Source organism: Corapipo altera, unplaced genomic scaffold, assembly GCF_003945725.1.
Source record: "Corapipo altera isolate COAL_440 unplaced genomic scaffold, ASM394572v1 90, whole genome shotgun sequence".
Taxonomy (NCBI): domain Eukaryota; kingdom Metazoa; phylum Chordata; class Aves; order Passeriformes; family Pipridae; genus Corapipo; species Corapipo altera.
In genome coordinates this window covers 1,060,568-1,088,081 of record NW_020884990.1, presented here as the reverse complement: position 1 = coordinate 1,088,081, position 27,514 = coordinate 1,060,568, and the positions used below count along the sequence as shown (strand labels likewise).

Here is a 27,514-nt window from a genome sequence, read left to right as displayed (position 1 = left end):
CCCTGGAGCTGTTGGCCACACTGCTCCTGATCGAGGCCAGGTTGCCACTGGCCTTCTTGGCCACCTGGCTCATGATCATGACTGGCTGAAGAGAGGAGGAAAATATTGGCAACCCCAAGTTTGGCTTCAAGGTGAGATGTAGAATATTAGAGTCTTGAATTCTAGAGAACGAGGTGTGGCTGGAAAAGAATGGGTGGATAGGTTCCTCTCCAAATTTTCCTGGTTTTCTTTTACTAGGTTCTGTTATTCCTGAGTTGCAGCTTGTAAAATCCTGCTCCTCTTGTGTTGAAGAAAGGCATTAATTAAATTCCCAATGCAGACATTTCTGATTACAGAGTGTCACAGAATTGTACTTTGAATAGTATTTTACAGGTAGAGGCATTATGACTTCCATAAATGTCTCAGTATCTATCATTTTCCAGATGGGAAAACTGAGACTGAAAGGGATTTTTCTCTATGTTTAAACAAGTGCAATTGGCGATGACCTTATGACAGTCTTAAAACACATTTTGCTCTTAAAATCCCTGAAGGTGCTCAGGTCAGGTATATACTGATTAGTCACATAACTTGTATTCCTGAATACTGCTAGAAAAATGAAAATGTTTTTCCTGCTAGAGTGTAAAGGTGTAAGGACATAAAAAACCTACAGAGGGTTTGCTTTATTCCTCGTGAAAATGAGATCAGAGATCTTACAGAGATACCAGGTCTTGTCCACTGCACGAAAACATTGGCATTCCAGTTTGTTGCCTGAACAAATAGAGTAGAAAAACATGTTGAAAATAAAGTCTGAAGATTATTTAAGATAAACACAACCTTAAAATAGCATTTCAGTTATAGCATCCCGAGATATTATGGTGGAAGATCTAAAGCAAAGTGTTCCTGGAGACTCAGTACCTCTATAATGCTCTCACATCTCATGTTGTCCAGCTCCCTTGAAAGGGTTGTGAATGTTTAATGGGAGATCAGTGCCCTCTGTTTGCAGAAATGCTGTGAGGGGATCACAGCCCCCCCAGCCCTCTGAGCACTCTCACAGTGCTGTGCCAGGGAGGGCAGAGCTCTGGGAATGCTGCACCCTCACCTGGCTGCTGCTGCTGCTTTTCCATGCTCTCCTTTTCTTCTCTCCTGGCAGCACATCCCAATTCTATCAGTGTCTCCACTGGAAGAGCTGTTTGTCAGCCCACCTCCAACTCATCCCTGAGATCCAGGCACAGGGAATGATCGTGGGACTGAAAGGGCAGCACAACTACTGCAACTGAGTTTATAAAACACCCATGGAAAGTCTGCAAATACTGTTTCCTAATAAACAATTCTCCTCCAGTTTGAAAGAGACATTTTTCCTTCTGTTTTCCTCCCCACTGAGGCCACCAGCTCCTAAAGAGTCACCTGTTCTCAGAGCATTTACCAGAAACAGTCCTTTATAAGGATTAATCCTTACAAGGTTTATGATATGACTTTATTTTCATGATTTGTATGATCGCTGCTAACTGTCAGTGATGGAAACAAAATCAGCACTTTGCATGGTCATGCTTCAAACAGTTACTGAACAGTGTATTAGAAGGGTGCAAGGACAAAACCCAAGTAAGACCTGAAGGAAAAAACCACTTCATGCAAATTAAGTTTTGTGTTGTGAGGTTTCCCCCAAATCCCCCAGTAATAACTGTTTACTTTGCAAGGGCAAGGCCATGTGGGAAGGACAATGTGTGTCAGGAGCAGGACTAACTGCTGTTCTTTCTGGGGCTTCAAACACAAAGAATTCCACAGTTTCAGAGACAAGGGGCAATTTCTTTCTGAGTGCTGCTATTTGTATGAATATATTAATTTGTTTCCCTCCTTTTCCTGGGCATGAGGTGAAATGATAAGTCAGAATCTTAATAATAACTGAACTGATTCTAATAACCTCAGAAACTTGATAGCCACTAAAAAAAAATACCCACATATGTACTTTTTCTTATTTTTAATCCCACAAGGATAAAAATTTACATTGTGTTGCTTTCAATTGCACAACCTGTCTGTAATTAAACTGATATCTCATTGGTGTCTCTGAACCAAAATATGTCAGGTTTAGAAAAACATTGGTCTCAAGAAAGTGATAGTTGATTAAAATATAATCTTGAAATATTCTTAATATCACTGAAACAAAACATTTGATCTAAGCATAGTAAATCTACCAAAATTCTGAAACAGGCATTTACTACTTCATATTTGACATTTTCAGAGAAAATAACATTTTCAAATGCATGGCTCCAGACTCCAGCTCCACTCTGGCACTTCAGAAACAATTCTTCCTTCCTACCGTACCATCCACCACATGACTGACCCTTTTTGAAACATAACAATTACAATTAGCACTCTAAAATTTCTTTTAGTCTATATTCTGGCATCAACTTGCAGCAAAACTTGCCCTGCATAAAATATAATTAGACCCAATTCTTTTGCTGACAGTGCTCTCAGCTGCTCCTCACCCGGCTTCAAATCAAACTCTTCATATCAAGGGCATCTTTGGTCTCATCCAGCTTCAGACCAGGAAAATTGATGTGAGATTTATGGAAGAAATTCTTGGCTGTGAGGGTTGGCACAGGTTGCCCAGAGAAGCTGTGGCTGCCCCTGGATCCCTGGAAGTGTCCAAGGCCAGGTTGGACGGGGCTTGGAGCAATCTGGGCTGGTGGAAGGTGTCCCTGCCCATGGCAGGGGTGGAACTGGATGGGCTTTAAGGTCCCTTCAAATCCTATCTTTGTCACCCAAAATTAGGCTGGAGAAAAGGAGGCTTAGGGGGGACCTTCTGGCTCTGCAACCCCCTGACAGGAGGAAGGAGCTGGGGGGGGTCGGGCTCTGCTCTCAGGGGACAAGGGACAGGAGGAGAGGGAACGGCCTCAGGCTGTGCCAGGGGAGGCTCAGGTTGGACAGGAGGAGGAATTTCCTCCTGGAAAGGGTGGTCAGGCCTTGGCAGGAGCTGCCTAGGGAGGTTTGGAGTGCCCAGCCCTGGAGGTGTCCAAGGAACCCGTGGACGTGGCACTTGGGGACAGGGTTTGGTGGCGAACACGGTGGTGGTGCTGGGCTGACAGTTGGACTTGATGTTCCCAGAGGGCTTTTCCAGCCTTAACCATTCCATGATTTTGTGAAACTGCTGGCAGATGCTGGCAGTGGAGGCAGGAATGGGAGGGAGCAGCTGCTGTCAGCGGAGCAGACACGTACAGACTGACAGGTGGGGCAGCACCTGAACTTTGCTCACATTTACAGGTCTAGATTGGCAGAAATGTAGTGCTGGGACAGATCTGTTGTTCAGCCTTCTTTACCCCAAACAAGGCTTGTTTTTCCTAACTGAGCAATTGTTCAGCTCCTGTTGCTGAGTAACATATTGCAAGTCTGTTGTCGTGTCCCCCAGAAGCTTATGTTCCCTCGAAAAAAATCCTCTCCAACCTTTCCTAATAATGATTTTCTTCCACTGCCTGTTGTTTTGAAAAGGATTTAAACAGTTGGGGTTTTTTTATTATTTTATTTTCATTTATTTTATTTGATTTTTAATTCATTTATGACTCTTCGGGGGCACCATGACTGGGATCTTAGCAGACCTCTGGAACATGACATTTTGTCACACAAGCTATTTTGTGGTTATATATAAAACATTCTAGTTTTATGTAAGAATTTTTCATGATTGCAGTGGAATTCCAAAAAGAATGAGTGAATCTTTTTGAAATGTGTTCTATTTTACCATGTTTCTACTCGTTTAATTATTTGTTTAAATAAAATCATAGAGTCATTAAGGTTGGAAAAAACTTCTAAGATCATCTAGTCCAACCTTTGCTCAAATGCCACCATGGCCACTAAACCATATCCCTTAGCACCATGTCCAGTCATTTTTTGACCTCTTCCAGGGATTGCTCAACCTCTCTCAGTGAAAACATTTTTCCTCCTAACCTGGACTTCCCCTGGCACAACCTGAGGCCCTTTCCCCCTGTCCTGTCACTAATTGCCCTGGAAAAAGGGTTGGCCCCCCATTTTGTGTGTATTCAGATGTATTTTTCAGCACAGCACCGGGCCTTTTTATCCCATGCCATATTTTCAATTTTCAGCCACTCCTCTGGTATCTGCAAATCTCCCAAAGCACTTGCCAAAGCCCTCAGCTCAGTGTATTTTATGGATATACTTTCTTTCATTCTACTCAATAATAAGAATTTTAAAAAAAGACCAGGTTCAGGATAATTTCTGCAAGATCCCCTGTAATGTGATAATGTTCCTCTAACAACAAACCCTTTGCAGGGGATCTGGGTCTTACTGCTGCATTCAGACAAATGACTGTAATCACTCTTCTGTGCCTGGATACACAAACCTTCATCCTTTATTGGGGCAGTGGATGGACAGTAATGGATCAAATTGCAGCATGAGAGACTCCAAGCTGATCCATAGCACAGAGGTTTTTCCAATTCAGGATGATTACTGGGGCTAAAGTGTTTCTGTGGCAAAGGACAAGAGTGTGGAACCTGCAGTGAGGGCTTAAATTGTTCTATGCAACAATCTTTTCTCTTTTTGTATGTTGTTAAAGTGCAATTTGTGAATATAGAATATAATATAGAAATAATTTGTGTTCTATATTTTTAAATATTTTTTACATATTTTTTATATTTTTTAATATTTTTTCACATAAGCCAAAAACTACTAAACTATTAACCAGATAACAGATTAAAAATTACAGTATAATTGAAAAGTATTTGATTTATAACCACTTTAATTTTTTTTACCTTTTATACTTTTAACTTTTCATTGGTTCAATATGGCATGGATGTAAAGATGTGGAGAATATTTTTTCCTGTAACTCTCTTCAGTTTCAGAAATCTCATTATTTATCACACGATGCAGCAATAACACATAGGAACGACACTTACAACAAAATCAAGCCTTTTAATAACAAAAAAAGGCTTGGATTGCTGCAACTCTTTTTAATTCTGTTTCAAGGAAAAATCAGAGAGGAAACTAAATCACCTGCTGTCCCAATTAGCATTTAAATAGTCTCTGTTTGGCAGTGAATTTCATGCTCTTATTTAGGTTAAAGAGGTGAAGAAAGCGTTTGTTCCTGTCTGTGCAGCTGCTGCTGGGTGAAGTTTCTCCTGAAAGGATGCAGGGATTCATGGCTGTGTTCAGAGTTGTTGGATCTAAGACTGCTCTAAATTCTTCATATCAAGGGCACCTTTGGTCTCGTCCAGCTTCAGACCAGGAAAACTGATGTGAGATTTATGGAAGAAATTCTTGGCTGGGAGGGTGGGGAGGCCCTGACACAGGTTGCCCAGAGAAGCTGTGGCTGGCCCTGGATCCCTGGAAGTGTCCAAGGCCAGGTTGGAGCAACCTGGACTGGTGAAAAGTGTCCCTGCCCATGGCAGGGGTGGGACGGGATGGGCTTTAAGGTCCCTTCCAACCCAAACCATTCCATGATTCTATAAAGTAAGATAAATATAGGCCTTACTTTTTCAAACAACACATTTAACACTTGAGTGTTCCTGTGGCAGAAATTAGTAACTTGTCTCCCATCCAATGCTTTTATTTAGTTAAGAGCATTAGGAAGTTCTGTGTTTGTCATCTGGAACTATATTGACAATTTTATTGCCCTGATTCTCTGTTCAGCTCACTGGTGTAATTCCACTGTTTCTTTGAGATACTTACAATTTACTCCACGGAAAAAAGAAGAATGCCAGGACTATTTTTAATAAACCAGCACTCCAGATTATTCTGGAATCAATAAAAATAGTTGTGCTTAAGCAGAAGCATCCTTTGTTGTGATAGAAAATAAAACCAAAACATTTTTATGTGCTGAATAAGAATTCCTGGCTTTATTTTTTTGTGTGCCAGGAGAGAACAGAGTATTTCCTTATACCATTGGAACAACACTTAGGTAGGTGGATAACATTTAGATGCAAAGAAGATCAGCTGCACATTCCCCAAAGAGCTAAGTCATAAACAAAAAAATAACACACCAAAGTACTTTCAGAAAATATTTTGTTTTACATTCTGCTGCTTTCAACAATTTGACTTGCTACAGACAACAATAGTGCAGCTGTTATATTTCACAATATCAAGACAGCATTTATGCATATATGTGTGAGATTTACACTTGTGTGAAGCCAAACTTATCCCAGGGTGTTGGGAGAAGCAACTGCCTTTATAAATTCAAGTGCAGGTTAAGTAACTGCCATCCCTCAGTGCTGTAAATAGCACTGCTGGCATGTGCTCTGCAGGAATAGGGGTGGAAATAAGGGGGAGACAAACCCCCTCTTCTTTGGAAGGGTAAACTTGTGAATTGTTTGGAAAAGGAGCCAGATAATCTCCACTGTAGAAGATTAAGTTTGTGCAGTGTTCTTTCTGGAAAACGGACAATTCTAGACATTGTGTACAGCTTCACAGATAAGGCTTTGGATCAGTATTTCTTTGAGAATGTATTCGAGAATATATTGAGAATATATGTTTTGTCTGAACCATTTGGGAGGTTCAGACAGTCAGGAGGAACATCAGCTTTTCTGTTGAGTAGATTGGGAATTTGGTGTCTCTGTGGGACCAACCATGAGCACCAGTAACATCCCAGAAACAAGCACACCCTTCCCAAAGAGAGAGCTCAGGCTCTCTGCCACACTATCCGGGTCAGAAGGTGTTTTAATTGGCTCCAAGTGTGGGACAGGAGGAGGTTGTGGCTGCTCCCTGTGCTCTGTGAGTGCTCTCAGCACTGCTGGGCCTCACTTCTCTGAATGAGAACCGAGGTGAACAAAACACTGCCTTGAAATTTGAAATCACTTCTCACAGTGTGGGTTTGTCTGTGTTCCTCTCCGTTGCCCAGCACTACAGAGCAATTTGTAGTTCTGCAACAGCAATTATTATAAAAACAGTAATAAAAGACAGATCAAAGACTTTGAGACCACACCTCGAATATGAAGAATTTTAGCAGTTTGTGTTTCCTCTGTGATTCATCTGGGAGTATCCACCAACATTGAATCTATGAATCCTCTATTATGTTTTATTTTCTCCTGCAGATCTTTATGCTGATTCATTCTTCATAAACTGTCTTTTCATGTGTTGATTTATGCACTAAAACACTCCACAGATTCAGCTTTCTTCCTTGTCTCTACAAGAAACCCGGTCCACTCTTTTTATTTTTAGTCAGGACAAGAAGAGAAGGAAGAAAAATATGATTTTCACGTTGATTTTGAAGCAGTAAGAGGTATAGTCAAATCTCTAAAGCCCATCCTTAGAGAGAGCTGCAGAGATTATGAGTTTCATTTTCTTAGAAATTTCCAGAATCATCAGGTTTTGTTCAGGTCCAATTAACTACAGGGACAGGCCTATGATATCTATTGGCTCTGAAGGTCAGGCAAAAAGGCTGTAAATAGACCTTTCTGCTTCTCTTTGTCATAACTCTTCTCATTGTGTCGAAAAACTCTTTTCCAGGGCAGTCTTCTCCATTTTAAAGGTTAACTGTTGTTTTAGCTCGAGGTAAGATACCTGCTCCTCTGAAAGTGTTCTGGGAAACAGAGTGAAGGTATTTAGTGCATTGTGGAAAAGATGGGAAACAGTTTTTACCCCATTTACAAAGTTGAAATCCATACCTCTTCCTCCCGTTGAATGTCAGACAACATCAGGTTTTAAAACAGTTGCAAATAAATTGAAAGAAACACAATCTTCCAGTCAGAGGGATGTTTTGGATTACATTTGTCTTCTGCCAGTCTAAACAAATGCACCATTTTATCAATCATGTCACCTAGATAATAAATGATTCCTATGAGCAGGTGTGAACTGAGAGAAAAGGATGTTCTGAGCTTGCCAAACTCTCCAGCAGACTGTAGAAGGATTAGATTAGTCTGAGCAATGCACACACAAGGCATTGGAAAGTCTCTTGATATTGTCAAGGGGAGAATGAAAAGTTTTCCTGTCCCTCTAGGACCTGTGATAAACCATGAAATCAGTATTTCTTACAGGGAAGAATAAATATATAAGCCAGTGACAATAGATATCTTGGTGGAATTTGGTTTTCTTATGTTGGCGATATTATACTGGCAAGGATCTGACCCACTGGAAGGTACCTCCCATATGTATTCACAGGGAAAAAGCTGTGATTGGCATAACCAAGACACATTTGATTAAATGTAACCAATCTGAATGCATTTGGTAGAATGTGACATGCAACCTGGACTATTTGTCGTTGTTTGGATGGACAGCTACATGTGACTCCAAAAATGCCCCCAGCTTCCCCAGCAGGCTGTAAAACCACATTTTAATTGTCATCAACACAGAATCCCACAATGGCAGGGGCTGGGGGTGACCTCTGGAGAACATCCAGTCCAAGCCCCTGCTAAGGCAGGGTCACCCAGAGCAGGTGGCACAGGGTCACATCCAGGTGGGTTTTAAATGTCTCCAGAGAAGGAGAATTCACAATTCTTCTGGGCAGCCTGTTCCAGTGCTCTGCCCCCCCTCAAAGAGCAGAAGTTTTTCCTCATGTTCAGGTGGTACTTCCAGTGTTTCAGTTTGTGCCTGTTGCCCCTCGTCCTGTCGCTGGGCACCGCTGAAAAGAGCCTGGCCCCATCCCCTTGACTCTCCCCCCTCAAGAGATTGGCACAAAAACCACCCGCAGGCCAGGGCACATCTAAGGGATAAACCCCCAGAAATATAGAAAAACTGCAAAATCTATGTCCTGCTTACTCAGGCTGTGAGAAACACCTCCCAAGTGTGCCAGTCGTTTTCCATTTCAGATGTAGGCGAGGGTAGTTTTACTAGGAATTCTCCCTTTCCTCTCTGCTCCCTGACACTATTAACAGATGCAGAGCTAATGAATCATTTCCTTGGAATTTAATGCCTGTCTTAAAAGCCTGTGCAAACTGGTGAGATTTTACAAGCTCGTTCACCAGTTCCTCACTCTTGGATGGTTCATACAAACACCTTCCAGTCCTGAAGTGTTTGTGCTCCACCTGTACTCGCTGTTTAACTCCTGTGTAATCATCTCACACTCCTGGAAGTGCATTTCTCCAGGCCAGTCATTCCTCTGCGCTGCTGGTGTGATGGAGCTGCTTTCCCAGGCAGGAGGTAAATAAGATTAAGTCATTAAGAGCTGTTAGTTTTGTGCAAATGCCTTTACGTGCACACAGGGCCAGCTGAACGTGGGGACGGTGAGTTCCTGAAGGAGCACTCACAAAGGTGTTTGAAGTGTATCACAAACTCATACTAAAAGGCAAACACGACACCACAGGACAAGATACAGAAATAATTCCCTCTTGGATTTCATCAGAGGAGGAATTTTTCAGTACACGTGTTATGGAGGCATGGAAAAAAAGGAAAGCCACCTTTCTTTCTCTTGTGTCCCTTTGATGTTCGTGACAGAGGAGAAGTTTCAAATCCCTGATGTCACAGTAGCTGACACAGTAATCTGACTATGAGTAGTCATAAAAAAGAAAATACATCCGAGTACATTCTAGGTATATAATATATGCTTTTCATTAAAATTCATTCATACATTTATACATATTTCATATGCATAATGCAAGAAGATAGTGAAGCTGATACTGATGAATTGTAGTTCTGGAAGTAGAATTTCAAGTGCTAGGAAGCTGATAAGGTGAAAAAGACATGGAAAGGCAAAAAAACGATGAAGATGTTTCAAAGGGATAGTATATTAAGATAAAAAGAAATCCTAATGACAGTGTTTATTCATTATTATTCAATAATATGGAAAATATACATATGTTCAGCAGACTCTTCTGTGTTGACCTTGGGAAAATTCCAGACAATTGTGAGCATATAGTTAACAAAGAAACACTTTCCATAGGGGAAAATATGTTGAAAAGGATCTTATTGTATCTTGGATTTTTTTTTTCTGATCACCACATCTAGATAATTGAAATTTTAAGGGACATAGATGAGATGTGTTCTGTACTATCAGGCCCAGCTTCTTCTCTTCCTCAAGGGAGGCTGCTCTGTTTGCTTTGCTCATATTGGTGTCTTTTTCCCTATCAGCAAGATTTTGTACAAAGGTAGGTATTTTCAGAAGGCTTCTCAGTCACTGTATAACTAAATCCTTTCTTCTTCACCCTGAATAGAAAAATGAACTGTAACAAGCATTTAGTAAAGGTTGTGGCAGATTTCTGATTATTATTATTATTATTGCTTACCTGATCATAATAAACATTGAAAGGTTTATGACCTGTGCTGGTAAGGAGAATGTTTTCACTTGACAATCTGTGAATAACACAGCCTTGGTTACTACCTGATCCTGGGTGAATCCTCTCTTTAAAAGCCTTTTTTTTTTTTTTTTAATAACAAATATTTTCTGTACTTACTGTGTTACAACTGCCAGTAGGTAGCTGTGAGGTAATAGGATATTGCTGCTATGAAACCCTCTTTTATCAAACTGGTAGGACTGTGGTATAGCTGGGGCCCAGTGCTGCAATGTAAGGAAGGGATTGAGCCATTGGAGAGTGTCCAAAGGAGGCACTGAGGATGGGGAAGGGCCTTGATTTGAAGCTGTGTGAGGACACTGAGGGCACTTGGTGTGTTCAGCTGGAGGAGACTGAGGGGAGACCTCAGTGCAGTTCCAATTCCTGGGCAGGGGCAGAGGAGGGGCAGGGACTGAGCTCTGCTCTGGGGGGACCAGGGACAGCAGCCAGGGAATGGCTGGAGTTGTGTCAGGGCAGGGTCAGGTTGGATCTCAGGGAAAGGTTCTCCCCCCAGAGGGTGGTTGGGCCCTGCCCAGGCTCCCCAGGGCAGTGGGCACAGCCCCAAGGCTGCCAGAGCTCCAGGAGGGTTTGGCTGATCCTCTGGGGCACAGGGGGTGACTCTTGGGGATGGGCCTGTGCAGGGCTGAGGGTTGGACTGGATGATCCTGGTGGGTACCTTCCAACTCAGCATGTCCTGGGATTCTGGGATCCTGGGATTCTGTGATTCTCTGTACCTACACAGCCTGTCTCCTGTGGAGGAATTGGCCTGGGTACAATTTCCCCCAAATGCTGCAGTCATACATGGCTTTTGTGTGGAGTGGGATGGAGGAGATGTGGTTGATGGTGCTCTGACCCATCAGTCAGACAGCTGAGCTGCCCCTGGCTGTGTGTGTGCAGCTGCCAGCCCACCCCACCCCACTGACACAGCGGGGCCTGATGCAGATCATGAGCATTGTAATGTCTCATTGACCTTTTTCTTCTGCAGTTGGATATAAAATGAAATGTATCTCATCTTGGCCTTATTCAAGCCATGGCTTCAGGCATTAGAAATCCTTGAGCTTTTTAGGAAGGTAGCAAGAGAAAAACACCATATATTCTCTCATTGTGCTCTTCTGCCAACAGAGTAACTTGCAGCTGCAAGGGAAAGCATTGGATTCAGAATCCCACTGTCATTCCAGCCCAGTCAGACACGTTCCACCATCCAGGTGTGAAGCTGCCTCGTCAGGAGAAAGCAACACAGAAGAGTTCTTTTGTATTAGAAGTGATGTGGAGTTCATTTTCCCAGAGTGCTCTCCACACTATGTCACAATGTTGTTTGATAACATTTATGCTTACTGGCAATGTTACTGTTTTATAAAACACACAAGTTACTTACAACGAGGCCTAACATTGCTAATTTTGCCTGGGCTCTCTTCTGTGTGTGGTTGACCTTAGGAGAGGCTGTTGTAGTGAAGAAGAATCCATCAGACTCACAGCAAACCTCTTTGTAGGCTGATTCAGTCATCTGCAATAGCAGAGATTATATTCCCATTTTAGATCTCCTACCCACTATAATTTTAAAGTTCAATGGCATTTTTTAAATTTCTTTCATCTAGATGTTTTATACAGAGCTTTTTCTATAGTTCCTTGTACCTCTATGATTTAAATGAATGCAGTGGTAGAAGCAAATGTATAATTTATGTACACATTTGGAAAAAAAACTATGGCTTGAAACTCAAAGGACACATTGACAGCCCTTGTTGGCCTGCTGCCCTAGCAGCCCTCTCAGATCCACTTGCAGTTTAAGCTTCTTTCAAGATAAAATCTTGCCCACAACTTGTATGGTACTTTACTAGGGAGTGTTTCATGTCAGAATGTTAATTGTTTCTTGAGATTAAACATCACTCTCAATGTCTTCGAATCAAAAATGTTAGGAAATAATTAAAGAAAAAAGTGTTGACATGACAACTGTGTTTTAAATTGTGCTGGTTTTCACCCCACACTGAGTCCCTGACTGGCCATTCTTCAACCCAATGTTCTCTGAGTAGAACTGATGGCAGGAGAGCCCCTCCAGCAGCCAGAGGCTGTGCCATCCTGCCGTCCAGCTGGTCAGAGATGGCACTGCTGGGCTCCAGGGCTCCTGTGTGTGCATTACCCAACAGCCAAGAGACAGATTTTGGGTAGGACATACAAATCCATGGTTCTGCCGTGCAGGAAGATGGAGAGAATGCTGCCCATGGCCTCTGGCACTACCTATGATAATAACAGGATTCCATTATGGGCTTCATCCTGGGAGCCAGACTGACTGATTTCCTCTGTCCTGTACAAGCCCAGGAACTCTGAGCCATCATCTCTCTCTGCACCAGGCTTTGCCCTGAGCATTAAGAACTCCATCCAATGGGTAATATATTGTTGGGGCTGCAAATATCTGGGCAGCACAGGGGGTACCACCTGCTATTCACTTCTTGAGCAGCTGCTGCTCTTGGCTCTTCCACAGCAGAGGAAGAGGAGGAGTAGGAAAGAACGAGCTTCTCATATCTGTGGTGTTTGTTCTCAGTGGATAATTGGTTTTCTTGTCCAGCAGCCAGCACTGATGCCATGCTATGCTGTGGGAGGTGTTCTCCTGATGAATGGCACACCAGCCACTTTGGAAGGCAGGATTTTCTCTGCTCAGATGTTTATTAACTCTGCCAGGCCTGCTAGCCTGCCTCTGGCAGTGGGCAGGAGCATGATTTCCACAGGGGAATAATGCACATTTGGTACCAAAAATTGTTTGGGGCTGGAGAGTTTGTGCTAGAGAGACTACAAGGGGTGATGAGAGAGGGGGAATGGAAATAAGAGAGAATATACCAGTGCCTGCAATGTGAAATTAGAGCAAAAAAGGGAAATTATATGGATAGCTATATAAATAGGCATATTTCTATAAGTCATACAAAAGAAATATAAGGATATGGTTTAACTTACAGTGACATGGCTAAAAAGAGAAAATAGCTCTAGTTTTGGGATGGTGGTTACTAGTGACTCTCACACACCCAGGAAGCATTTGTGAAAAACTCCCTCAGCATTCTAGAAATGATGCAGCACAACCCCTCACCCTGAACTCCAACCCAGCTTTCCCTGCTCCTGCACTTCACTCTCATAAAACCAGTTCCATCTGAAATGTTTCCTCGGGTTTCCTGTTGGGGAAGCTGCTCATCCTTTCTGGCTTGTCCACATCCAGCATCCCTGCTCCTGCAGACAGGGAGAGCTCACTCTTGGTGTCCCATGTCCCTCTTTTCTCTTCAGAGATGAAGCTGCTTCTTGTATCTCCCAGAGGATTTAAGGCTTCACCTTTCCATATTCCAAAATATTTCATTTAGGAAAGACTTCGGCAAAAAGAGAGAAGCTGTTTTTTGAAATCTCTAAAAGCTTCAGCTGAGTCTGTGGCAGAAATATAGAGCTGTCATCTTTTGAAAAAGTCCCATCTTCCATATTCTACTCCCCCAGATTCCTTGGCAGTGAATTTCCAAGGATGATTACTTGCTGCACTAATAATTGTTTGCACTGATGTGTTCTGAGCAAAAAATATTGACAAAACTTTTACAAAAGCATTAGCCTACTTCCTCTCTTTGATATAACATAAAATAATAATAATAAAAAATCCTTCCATAGCAAAAACTGTGGAAAGAACTCAAATTTGCTTCAGCCAAACAAATTTCTATTAGTGCTGGAATAACCCAGTCCCTGGATTAGTTCAGGGGAACCTGAACTTGGGAATTCTTCTGAATTTGTTGTGGATGAGGCCATTGTTTCCAGTTTAACTCCTCCAAGAAATGATTTGCTGCTTCTGGAGAGGGGCTGCAAGATATGTCTAAGCCCACTGTGCCCAAGGACACACAAAGAAGGCAAAGAGCTCGGTCCAGGGTTAAGAGGAGATTCAGAAGGGAGCTGGAATTAGTTACTCAGACATTATGTATCTAATATTTAGAATAATTTTCAATTGCCCAACAATTGCCAAAAATTGGCACCCGAAATTGGCAATGTTCATACGGAAGATAAAATGCACTCTGTGTAGTTAAATACCACACCAAACTGGTGAGAAATTCAGAGAAATCCTCAGCATCTAAGGCAGGATGAGATGTTTTTTCTGGGAGATAGTTTCTTCTTGAGTCCCAAAAGTGTGGCATGGGCAGCAAGAGGGGTTCTGGTGAGATTTATTTTAAGTGCATTGAAAAGGGGGCAGGTGAGGGGATGAGGGTGGTCTTCTCTGTCCTTAAATGCTCTAAATGAAAATCAAATTAAGGGTGGCAGCAAACCAGCTTTTGTAAGAGTTGCATCTTTTCCCTTAATCTTGTGGTGGAACCTTAGCTCAGTGAGCAAGTGTAGAAGAAAAGGTTTCATCAAGGTATAAAAATGAGTATTTTACATCACAAAGCTTGCATTATTTTCTTGGTGTCAAAGTAATTCTATCTCGATGGTCTGTTCAGGAACTACAATTACCCTGTATTTTCTGACCTGTTCAAATTAAGGATATGACTAGAAAGCTCAGAATTTAAACAAAAAAAGCGTGGGTTTTTTTTCCTGTTTGTTTGTTTGTTTGTTTTTCACATGAAACTTGCATTTACAGTGCAGGGTAATTCACTGTTTTCAGTGTCTGCATTAACGTGGTCAATATGCCCAACGAGTATTTTTTTAATTTTGCAGACAAAAAATGTTGATGTGTAATTCTTCTCATTTCTTTCTACTGATAAGCAGTAGTTCCATAAAAGCTGAAAAAAGAGATTGCTGGCTCTACAGCTTCCTAAAGGGAAAGGGAAGTTTTGAGAGAAAACTTTGAAATCTGACAATTAAGTTGAAGAATCCCCTTTCAGGTAGCAATTTCCAAATACTAATTTAGGTACTCTGGTGATGGGTAGAGTCTTTAAGGACTGTGGGGATCTGTTTAGTCTTATGCTCTTGGCTGATAAATTGCATTAAGTTTCCATCAAGTTAAAGACATTTCTTCATAATATCATTTTTACATTTGCTGTGATAAAAAAAGGCATCTGCAAGAATGTGTATGAGAGGAAAGGCAGTTCACAGGGGCTGCACCACACTGTCACTAGAATAAAGAAAAATGGAAGCTGGACTGGGGATAGGACAGATCAGACCTGCAAGAGAAGCAGGAGGATTATGGAAAGCAGAAAAACCTGTTTATCAGGGGTCTACTAATGACTGTGAACCTAAAAGTATTAAAAAGTCTCGCTGTTGATTATGTATTGCCCTGGTCATTCAGCTTTGTTTCAGGAATCCCTCAAATGTTATTTGCTTGCTGCATCTTTGATTCCTTCGCTTGTGTGAATTTTTTAAGTGAATGTTGCTCTGTATTTAGCTGGGACCTTGGTAAGATCTTTTAGGCTCTCTAATCTCTTTGCTTTCCTCCATCTCATCTAAGAGGAATCTTAATTGACATGACTGTAGGAGTGACTCAACAAAGTGGGACCTAAAGCAGGGTCTTCAGTTTGCTTGGGCTTAATTCTCAGAGTCTGCAACCAAAACAGCTACTGCTGTACCTTGGAAAAGCAAAGCTACTGCCAGGGCTGTGTATCTTGTCTGGCTTTTGAGGACAAGGAGTCCTTCTCACTAATAACTCTATCTGGTATCTTAATTGGTAAGTAAATGAATAAAAGATGTGTTTATTGCTGTGCAATGAGCTTGTTTGTTTTCCCTGCTGTCATTGATTTATTTTGGAGAGGGGAAGGGGACAAGTCTTTGAATTCATTTGTATCCCTCCTTACATTTGAAAAGTTTTTAGGAGTCAGTCTTGCTGTCTGTGTATTTCCTCAGAATGGAGGCCAGAAGTACAGAAAACCTGAATTATCATAGTAAGGTCAAGTATGGTGTGATAGTGTTTCTCTAGATTATTCAAATTATCCAGCTGTGTACCTGAGTGACTTATCATCAAAAGCAAAGAACACTGACTGTTTCTTGTTATGATTTTAAAATTTGCCTTGTGCTATTGAAAATGCTTGTTTTATTTGGTCCAAATATGGGGCTAGTAATTGCTTTAGTTTCAATTTGTAGCAAATCTGCTGGGTTTAGAGCTGTATTCACACCAGAGACCACAAAAACCCACCAGGAACAGCAGCAACCGAAGTGGCTTTGTTTTTATTTGTTTCTTTCCACACAGTTGTTTGGTTATGGAGTAGTGTCACCACTTCTAACAAGTGGCTTGTCCTGTGCCCGTGACACACGATGGAATGTCACTGCCAAGGCCCTTTGTCACACCCAGCCATCGCCCCCAGCCGCTCAGCAGAGCAGAGGGGTTTGCAAACCAAGAACGCTGGTCTGGATGTGTCGTGTTTCTGAGCGGGAACCGCTTTGTTTTGCAGAGAGTTTGGCCGCTGGAAAGTGAACAACCTCGCTGTGGAAAGGAGGAATTTCCTGGGCTCTCCGCTGCCGCTCGCCCCCGAGTTCTTCCGTAACATCCGGCTGCTGGGACGGCGCCCGACCCTCCAGCAGATCACAGAGAACCTGATCAAGAAATATGGGACGCACTTCCTGCTGTCAGCCACCCTGGGAGGTAGGGATCGTGCCTGGAGATACCGTGGATGAGTTTGCTGTGGCTGAACCGAAAGTTTGGGTCTGTGCTGGTTTAAAGGTAAACCAGCAGGGGAAATGAGCTCAACTCAAAGGAGAGATTATAAGTCAGAGTAACAATTTAATAAAATAATACAATAAGTAGGATTATACAGACAAACAGTTGGTTTTAACCCACAAAACCCAAACGTATAACCCAGCACCCTGGGGCATGAACAGAGCGGTGTTCGTTGGGCCCCCTGAGTCCAAAGTAAAGGGAGAGGGGAAAAAAAACCTGTTGGTGAGAGTGCTGATCTGCAGTCTTCCTCTGGATCCCACCAGTGGTTCAAAAAGTCCCAAGACCCCAAGATTATATATCCTCCAGTTCAGGCAGGAATGCCCAGTACCTCCCTCAGGGCAGGGAGTTCCACAATGGATATGAGGACAGGAGCATCCTCTTATCTCACAGGTCTCTCAACACCCAGTTTGCAGCCTGAGGAGTCAGGCTGCTCTGGGCAGAGGGTGTAAATGGTCTATTGATGCCAGTTTCTGGGCAATGGCATGGAAGGCTATAGAATACCCAGTTTGGGATTATACCCATCCAGTGCTGAACTGGTCCCAGTTGTTCTAACAAGGACAGGGTCACCGCTGGTTCCTGTGTAGAACCGGTGACTCCTCGGAGGGGCTGGGATCAGCAGCTCTCTGGGCAGCAGGTTTTGTTACAAGCCTGGTGGCTTCCTTCTGCTGATGTTAAACTTTGCTTTACCGATGCTGTATAAACTGTTTCATTATGCACAAAAAGAAAAGAAATCCGGTTGCTAAGATTGAAGTGCTTCACCCCAGTTCCTGGTGTGCCCACCTGGCTTTGGGGGGATGTTTCTCTGCACTGAGGTGGTTAAGGGGAGGGATGTTTTTTCTGTAAGAGGCCCTTGTAACAATTTACATAACAACAGATTACAGAAATATCTGGGTCCTTTACAGTCCCACAGAAATAAAGCCAGAAAAACAGTATCAACTACTTCCATCAAATCTTTGAATCCACGAGACTTTTAAACCACTTTGCTGGGAAATCCCTATTTGCCACTCTGCCCTTTTTAGAACTAGTTTCCAATTAACCAGTGGCACTGAGTTTTCAAAATGGGCTGATGAGGCTTTGCCATGTGATTCCCATTACCTTAATGGAATCTGCGTGCCTCAGTCCCCACAGACTAATTTGGAAAGGGTAGCCTGATGGATAATTGGGATCCAGTCACTGAATGGATTGAAGAAATCCAGTGAAGAGGCCTAATGTTCAAGGGAGAGCATAAATTGTTCCGAATGAGAGATAATTAGTACCTGTGATTACCCACCCAGGCATTACAGAATGAACTGACATTTCAGAAATGCAGCTTCATCCCATGGTGGGCGATTGTATTAAAGGCATTTCTGGTGATTGAGTGTCCTTCCAGCAGGACAGGGTTGTTGAAATCCTTTATTCACCTGAGGAATGGTTTTCTTTAATGCATCTCATGACTGAATCCCAACCATTTGTGAAGGAAGTAAAAGCTTTCCTGGTCTGGCTGATAGCTGAGGCCTGTAATGACCAAAATGGCTCACAGAGGCCACCTTTTGGAAGTGACCATCCTAGAAACAAGGTGAATTTCTGTCTTGCTGCAGTTGTTTTAAAAAATAAAGAGCTAATTCCTATCGTTATTTTGGGAACTGGTACCTCTACAGTAAATACATTCCCATTAGAATTTTAAGAACAAATTACACCTGTTGACCAGCAATTTGAAATAAAAATCCCATAAATTCTTTTAATTACTTTGAATATTTTTGCATGTGAATATACCTTCTTATAAATGACTGTGTGTTCTCTTAAGTATATGACACATTTGCATAGAAAAACTAACTGCTGAAGAGAAAGGAAATGTTTATTAAAATACAATAATTAAGGCTTTGCCTGCAGCATTTATCCTACTGCAAGGATTATCCAGTGGTTAAAGTTCTTTTTCAGTGTTACTGACTATCTGCTCATTACTAACTCATGTAACTAGCAGTACCTCAGCCATACAATGAAATTAATTTTCAAGGTGAAATTGGATCTAACAACTCTAGGAAAACAGTCTAACATGAGAATAACTGATCTTTAAAATCAAAGCACCGGTATCACACTGATCATAAAAGAGCTACAGAGTTGACACCCTTTAGGAGGTCTGGACCTAAGTAAAAACTAACACTGAAACGATATTTTTTTGAAGACATTTGAAAATTGGAGCTCAGACATTCAACATCCTCCCCAAAGTGTCAGGATTTGCTGCAGGGAAGCTGAGGGACGGTGCCCTTTTCTCAGTCTGCTTCAGACCACCTCTCCATGCCACAGGCTTGCTCAGATTCTCACTCATGGGGAGACAGAGTTGACTTCTGGGCTCTGTCCATCTTGACGAGGTGAAAGGGAGTTTCTCTGTAAACTCTGATGGGTTTTGATTTAGGTCCCTAGCCTGAAATTATAGGCATGACTTGAGGCACACCTGCTGCCTTCCATTATCATTGGATGGGTGCTGAATACTTAAAAAAATTGGTTCTATTACAATAATTACAGGGAATTAGTGATTTCTAAGAGCTTTCATGAGGTGGCTAATAAACTCACACTTTCCTGTATGTGTTAGTTCTCATTTTTGGCTAGACTGAATGGGGATTCCCACAGATGCTTGTCTACACTTTATTAACACGTAATTAGATTTTTTTTTTTCTTTCAGTAATGTATTAGTACTTACCCTTTAATTACAAGTTGTTTTATTGTGAAAGCTTTGTCACTTACGCAGCTTGTTGAAAGCAGAAGACCAAACTGACTGTGCACAGTACTTTTAGTTAATGAATCCCCAATCATCTGTATTCATGGACAGAAAGGAAAACTTGGCAAATGAATGAGGATGTGGTAAGATTTGTGTGCCTCTGTGACCATTTGGCTCTCATGGAGATCCCTTTTTGAGCATAAAGGGAACTCTTGCACATGGTTTGTTGTGATCCGTTCCCAAGCCTTTATTCACAAACACAAAAATATGCTCCTCAAGGGCATTGGGAAATGAGAACTTGGGGAAAAGGGTTCTATATTTCTTGCTGCCACAAAAGAATCCGGAAAGTGACATTTCTCAGTGCTCTCCTTTCTTATGGAAATTTTCTCTCCCGACAGAAGCCCACCTGTCCCTAATGGGCAGCTCCAAACTGGCTGAAGGCCCCTGTGTGAGTGGTGTGTGAGCAGGGAGTTCAGGGTGGGCTCATTTAACTCCTGCTGCCCCTGCGCTGGCTGTGGGCAGTGCCAAACCTGCAGGGACAGGAGAGCTGCATTTGGTTAAATTCTGGTCACTCCCGGGGGTGCTGGGTTGGGCTGGGCCATCCCCAGGAGGTGAGGAAGTTTCCTCCTGCCCTCCACGACAAAACTGTGAATACACAGCCCAGCCACCACTGACCACCACAGCTCTAAGGGAAAAGCAAAAGTAGAGTCCTACCAGGGAACTCCATCCTTGAAGGTGAGAGAAGGGTCTACTGGGCAGCTCCCTGAGCATCTCATTCCATCAGGCTTGCTTTGGGCAGGGAGTTGGACTGGATGGCTGCCAGAATTCCATTCCAACCTAAATTACTGTCCGACTCTACAAACTCTATTTCTAAATTCTTCATCAGCGTTCAGCTAGAAGTTCCAAAAACCAAAAGTTCTCCTTTGAATGGGAGACAGCACACAGTCTTACGTTTCCTCCTTTTGTTTTGCACTGATATTTTTTTACCTGCATGAAACAATGATGGTCCAGTTGGCTGGAACTGCATTTTAATTTTTTTGCAAAAAGTCGTGTGCAGCAGTGAGTTCAGAGCTGGAGGGTATTCAGGAGCCTGGGGCCCCACTGCAGGAGAAGTGGAAGAGGACAAAACCAACAATGAATCTCACCTTAAGGTGGATTGTCTTAAATGATGACTTAATGAACCTAAACGATTCACTTTAATGTTGTTCCTACATATAAAGGCTATTTAGCAAACCTAAAGAGTTGGTGATGAGATAATTACAGATAATTAACATACCACAATGAAATGACAGGCCCTTTTTCCAGGCATTTGGGTGAAGTGAGGCTGATTTGGGTGCTTTGCAACACTCAGAGAGTGGTCTTGATGATCTCAGAGGTCTTTTGCGACCCGGCTGATCCCATGATTCCAAGATTCCGTGACTTTGCAATGAGTCCTCCTTGCATCTGGAAACAGGGGAACTGCTCTGAATAAACCGATTTGCTGGAGAAAGCGAAGGATTTGCATGAAACTGGAACCTCGTTAGGCAATTGGCTAAATGTTAATCTCAAATGTTTGAGATGGATCTATTTGTCCTGCTGTTGTCAGTCATCACTGCCCAAGGTGTTCCCTTCCAGCCCATCAGTGCATTCAACTCTCGGGGTCAGGAAATAACCTCTGATACTGTCGAAGGCTTTGAGAATGGGAATAAGAAAAGGTAGTTTTGTCTTTACAACAGACAGTCTTAGCAGGTTTGGGCAGATCAGCTCGACCCCAACTTCTTGTGATTTTCCTCTCCACTGATTCCAGCCCTGCCAGTGAGTGAGAGTTACACCTTTGCTGTTCTGGGTGTGTCGGGTTTTCTGTGCCTCATTAATATTCCTCTGGAGCTGTGTATTACTCTGCCTGCAGAGATGGGGGGAATTGTCAGGTGGTGTAAAACAGTGAATCTGAATGAATTCTGAAGGATTTATTAGCACTTTCACTCAGTGCTGCTGTGACCTAGGCTTTCTATAATGCTCCCTTCAAGGTAAGATACAAACTACTGGCAAATATGAGAGGGAGAGGACAGTCTCAAATGGCTGATGCGAGAAAGAAACTTGAAAATTTTGCATCAGACTTGCAAATATCCCCCCCTCTGGGGATGGAACTTTCCCAGCATTTAAGATTATGGAAGCCAAGGGGAAGAAAAAAAAAGCACAAAATATATTAACTTTCTTCTCCTGTCTCCTCAATGAAGAAAACAATGAAATCCTCAAACAGATGGTTTGTATGGAATTAATGTTCCCTGTTATTCACCTGAACCATGGCAATGATACCACATCTGGCCTGGCATGAATTTATATCAGTTTGGAACCTGTGCATTTCCATCAGCACCTGCTGAAGTTTGGGAAAATGACCTGATAAGACCCTAACAGTCCATTTGGTGATCCAGCCAGGAAGGGATTTTGCATGAGCACTAAGGTAGTAGCTGAGGTATTTTATTTAATCAGAAACAGGCCAGAACCCCCCAGGACTTTGTAAGATCCACACGTGTGTGCAGACAGAGCTCTAGGTGGGCATCTGAGGATGGTGCTCAGCTAGATCTGCCTTTGAGTGTCATCCTTTTATTCCTGTTTCCTCTCTTTCTGACTGAAGGGGTGAGAACTGCTTGGATCACTGCCTTTTCCTACCACTACCCAGTCTACAGATATGAAAGATCAAAGCCTATAAACCCTTCATCATTACAAAGATGTGGGCACAGGCAAACAATCTCTCAATAATTGAGGCAGAAAATAGCACTAAGTATTTAAATCATATGAATATGTATTATTATGTATAACAAAGTATATTTACTCTTTCAATAGATGACTATATTTAGTTACAGTTGTTACAGCATTATTCCAATGCTACCATGTTGACAGTGGTTTGCATTTTTAATTTAAATAATTCCTGAATATGTTCTTAAGATGCACACAAAATTAATTTCTAATTTCTAAATGCCATTTACAAACTGTTGTTTAGGAGTCTTACATTTAAATGGCCAGAGATATATCGAAGTAAATTTCTATATATATTTTTTTACTTCATATTTCTTAAAAAAACCAGCACGTGGAATAACTTTCTCAACTCAGGAGAGTGGCTGTCAGTGGGAGCCTCTCCATGGCCATAAAGCATCCGTGCAGTGACTCTGCTAATTTCTAGAACCAGTCAATCCTTGGATTACGTGGTATCATTTTGTGAGCATAACTGAGTGTTTTCATGCTATTTCCTTTAAACCTGAGAAAGTGAAGTTAACTGGCTCTTCAATTTCGTGCTGGAGAGTAAATTCTGCTTGAAGAGCTTGTGAAAAGCACAACTGGGAGAATTCCATGCTGAGTAATCACATTTTCTTAGTATTCACTGTCATTACTCCTTTTCAGTTCTTAAAACTCATAACTTTGAGTAGTTTTCTAAATCACACTTGTTTTTTTAGCTGATGTTTGGATGTCTCCTTAGCCTTTTTCATGGTGGCAGACTGTAACCAGTGGAAAACAAGATCCAACCACGTTTTCAATGTGACAAAAGAGCCTCTTCTGGCGTGGGTTTTGTTTTCTGGAAATTAACTTCAAACTCAAATTGTCTTTCCCAAATCAAATCTGAGTCAGTGGTGTTAATTCCCAAACCCAGGAGTTCTGGGTGCAGTTCTGCAGGGATGTGGGTGCCTGAGCACCAGTGCATGGGGCAGTTCTTGGGTTTTTAATCCACCTTTTCTAACAGGAGCTAAATTGGCTCTGACAGATGAAAAACTCTGTCAAAATTCTTTTGAACAGCAACTATTTTTTGAAACCCACCTGATTGCACAGCTACAAGTGCCTGGGAATGGCAGTGCTGAGCCAGGACATGCTTGTGTGAGATTCCACATAAATGCCATGCAGGAATTTTTGAGGAGGAAGAACTTCTTCCACACTCACACTGAAGGCCCTTCACTGCAGCTGCCTTTGCTCAGCCTTGGGAGATGTGAGTCAAAGTAAACATTCAAACCCACTTCAACCTGGTCACAAAGGATGAAAAATGAAACATCTCTGTCAGGGAGTGGAACTGAGGCTGCAGGGCTGGGGATGCCAAGGGAATCCTGCCTGCCAGAACACACCCACCACCAACTGCCATGGAAACCATAGGATCAAACGGGACTGGCTTAGTAGGATGATGTGACAACTGTGATGGGGTTTAAAGGCTGTTTTCCTGAGACTTTCTAGTCAAAACAACACAACACAACACAACACAACACACAAATGCTTTTTCAAGGTTTGTTTGTTTGTTTTTGAAATGGGATCTGCCCCCTGGAGAGCAGGGGATGGGAAAATCCCTGGGATTTTTTTGACAGTTAAAACAAACTGTTTTAATAATAAAACTTAGCAGAACTCTGTTGAAGTTGAAGTCATCTCATTATCTCTGCTAATGACTCCACAGATCAATCAAAAGTGTTTATACCAGGGAAAGATGAGGTGGATGCTCAGAGGGCTGGAGCAGTTCTCCTATGGGCACAGGCTGAAGCAGCTGGAGGTGTTCAACCTGGAGAAGAGAAGGCTCCAGGGAGACCTTATTGCAACCTTCCAGTGCCTAAAGGGGCTTATAAAAAAGGAGGGAGAATGACTTTTTACATGGACAAATAGTAACAGGACAAGGGGGAATGGTTTTAAACTAAGAGAGAAGAAATTTAGGGTAGATGTTTGGAAGGAATTGTTGGCTGTGAGGGTGGGGAGGCCCTGGCACAGGTTGCCCAGAGAAGCTGTGGCTGCCCCTGGATCCCTGGAAGTGTCCAAGGCCAGGTTGGATGAGCTTGGAGCAACCTGGGCTAGTGGAAGGTGTCCCTGCCATGGCAGGGGTGGGACTGGATGGGCTTTAAGGTCCCTTCCAACCCAAACCACTCTATGGTTCTGTGGTATCAGAGAAGGCAACATCAGAACTCAGAGGGGTAAATACTGTGTCAGTGACTAGATCAGGCCATGCAAATTGGGTGCAGAATTTAACTAGGAGATTTCTCTCCATGTTTTCTCCTCTTCCAGAGGTCTTAGCTAGTGTATTTAGAATAAAGGGGCTTTTGAAAGCTCAACCACCTTTCTAGTAGAAAGATGAGTTGTAAGGGCCAAGAAAACAAGCACTCAAAGCTGCAGAAAATCTCTGAAAACAGAGGGGGAAGAGAAGTTTTCGGGTTCTTTGTTTTTTCTTTATCATAGAACCACAGATTCGTAGAATGATTTGGGTTGGAAGGAATCCTTGGACCAGGCTACTCCCTCTAACCTGGCCTTGAGCACTTCCAGGGATCCAGGGGCAGCCACAGCTTCTCTGGGCAACCTGTGCCAGGGCCTCCCCACCCTCCCAGGGAAATCTTAACATCTGTTCTAAACCACATCTTTACAGCTCCACGAACAGCTGCACGAAGCCCACAGCCTCTGGCTCAGCTCTCTGCCCACTCCATTGCTTTTCATCTCAGGAACACCTTTCCTGCTGGCTGGATCCCACGGCAGGTTGTGCCAAGGCAGGTTCTGTCGCACGGGCAGAGTTGAAAGCCAACGGTGCTGGAGCCTGGATGTGGTTTTGGTGGCACATTTCTCCCGGAGTACAAGTCATTAGGGTCTGCTGTGCTTTCCCAGTCCCCTGCTCACGGCAGCTGGCACAGATGCAGCACAGTGTGACAAATGTCCCACCTGGCCACAGCCCTGGCACTGCCTCATGGTGCAGTGAACCCCGTGCACAAATCTGTGCTGGTGCCACGTGCCCACCCCTGCCCTGCCAGGCACCTGGTCTGCTTTGCAGGAGGTTCTGGCAGTAGTTAAGTAAAACATGAACCCGTGTCTAACTATTACAGCAGAAAGATTGGATAACTGGGCGGGAGAATCCTCGTATTTATGGATGCTGCTTTAACTCCTGGTTCTTCGGAGCTCCAGGCAGTGAATCCCTGCATTGATGGCTGTGTGCACAACAAAAAAAATGACCCATTATGACACTACAGGAGGAGAAGTGTGAGTGTGGTGGTGGAAACTGAGGGAAGCTCCAGCTGGAATAGCCACCTGTCCTGGGCACAGCTGTCCCTTCCAGGACAAAAGGAACAGACTGGACAAGCCCCTTGCAGGGCTAATTAGATAAAAGGCTCCTGGGTAATGGCAGTTTTGCCTTTCTGAAGGGCCTGACTGTCCTCTGAATTTCTGAGAGGTTGGGAAGCACGGAAGGTACATTGGGGAAAGAGGAGTGTGCTCATGTTAATTAAAGACAAAGGAGCTCTGTGAGCCAGACTTTGCTGACAGATGTGCTCCCCTGCACGGAGGCAGGAGCGTTCTGCACTCAGCACTGCTCACCACCAGGATTATCTCCCTCTAAAGATGATGTCATGTTTTCATCCTGCATTTTATCCCTCTCCAGCTATTACTTTTTGGCACATAAACTCATGTGAAGTTGGCATCCCATCCCCTGCATGGGCACAGTGCCACTGTGGCAGATGGGTGAGCAGTGAAACGAGCACAAGTGGCAAGTCAGACCCTGTCAGGGTAACTTCCTTTCCAGGAACAAGGAAATGGCATTCAGTGGAGTTGCTCAGCACCTAAAATACAGATATAATGACATTGTAATGACAGCATAATCCATTCCTGGGCTAAGTTTTGAAGAATGCAAGTTACCAAACACTGGCTCAAAAAGCGAGAAAAGTGGTTTTGTAGTGACTTTGGACATAAATTGCACAGAAGGAAATCCTGAGTCAATAAATTACTTTTCTAATTTTTTTCCTGAAGTAAGGAGTTTTGCCTAAACCCTTTACTAAATGAATGAATGCTTGCTTAGCCTGGAACACAGGTAAAAGTATTCATGAACTAGACAAAAAATGTGGAAAATCTGTCGGTATTAGATGGTCTAATCTGGAATGGTTCCTCAGAACTAATTCAGTTAAGCGAGTCAGATTTTTGGTTTTCAATAATCCTACAGAAATTAAAATTTCTGACTTCAACAGTATTGATCCATATCTCTATAAAGAGAGAGGAAGTGAAAAATCCACCACAGGAGATGCTGGATCTTCTATTTGCTTTTGGAAAAGCACGGACTTTCCAAAGATCCCATACTTTTTAGCCATATAAATCTGGTTTAAGACAAGTGTTCTATCACATTTCAGGCATTTTAGCATTGCTGAATTCATTAGAAAGCACAGGGTTGCTTATAACCAGTTGTAACCTTTCTTCTGATATCAGCTATGATACAAAAGAAAGAAAGAAAGAAAGAGAGAAACAAAAAAACAGAGTCTTGTGTATTACACTGGTTTCATTTTCTTTTACACCAGCATTAAACACTGTAAAAGGGATGTATTAAACCTTGGAAATAAACATATTTTTTTATGTGATTCTGTGGGTTATCTCCGTGCTGCTGGGTGTTGCTGATGACTGCTTGGGGGTTTCCTTGTCTCCCTGCCCAGGAGAGGAGTCACTCACGATTTTTGTGGACAAAAGGAAGCTGAGCAAGAGGTCGGAAGGGAGCGACCCGGGCACCAACAGCTCGGTGGTGACGCTGGAGACGCTGCACCAGCTGGCAGCCTCCTACTTCATCGACAGGGACAGCACCCTGCGCCGCCTGCACCACATCCAGATCGCCTCCACCGCCATCAAGGTAGGGCAAAACCCCCCGCAACAACCTTCACACCAGCGCCCGGCTTCACTGGCTGCTGCCCCCGGGGGGAACGGGGCTTGATTAGCAAAAAAAAAAAACAAAACCAAACAACAAACCACTAATTAAAAAAATAGTTCCTAGCAAAATGATAATTTTTTATTCCGAGCTTTTTTGACCCGAATCGAAGCGTTCGATTTATAAGGAAGATTTTAGTTTAGAAGAGGGTCTAAAGATGCAGCAATGATGTTAGTCTTGGTGAATGCCACATAATTTGATTGATGCACCTTTATAGCAGTGTTTGGTCATTGAGACAACCTCGTGTACACGTGTGCTCAGTAACTGAGTTTATAGACACATTTCTATTTCTCCTACTTCTTTTCTTCTTTTTCCTCTTCTTTTATTTATTTATTATTTTTTTTAATGTAGTTATTGTACTCCTGTGCCTGAAACATTAATTT

General features: G+C 42.8%; 1 protein-coding gene and 1 long non-coding RNA gene across 4 annotated transcripts in view; one reads left to right on the top strand and one right to left on the bottom strand.

The window, feature by feature from the left end:
• Positions 1–27,514, top strand: part of LOC113958185 (BMP/retinoic acid-inducible neural-specific protein 3) — a 179,252-nt gene that overhangs the window by 86,818 nt on the left and 64,920 nt on the right. For both annotated transcript variants that reach the window (XM_027666292.1, XM_027666293.1), the window contains exons 3-4: positions 16,511–16,701; positions 26,866–27,056. In XM_027666292.1, the coding sequence (XP_027522093.1) occupies positions 16,511–16,701; positions 26,866–27,056 (382 nt within the window). The remainder of the gene's footprint in view (positions 1–16,510; positions 16,702–26,865; positions 27,057–27,514) is intronic.
• LOC113958188 lies at positions 22,542–25,396 on the bottom strand. Of its 2 annotated transcripts, none has more exons than XR_003531439.1 (3): positions 25,211–25,396; positions 23,261–23,460; positions 22,542–22,926 (listed from the first exon to the last, which is right to left on the bottom strand). It is a non-coding gene; the product is annotated as an uncharacterized LOC113958188 (long non-coding RNA). The 2 variants fall into 2 exon arrangements; XR_003531438.1 differs by having other exon boundaries at positions 22,546–22,926; positions 25,277–25,390.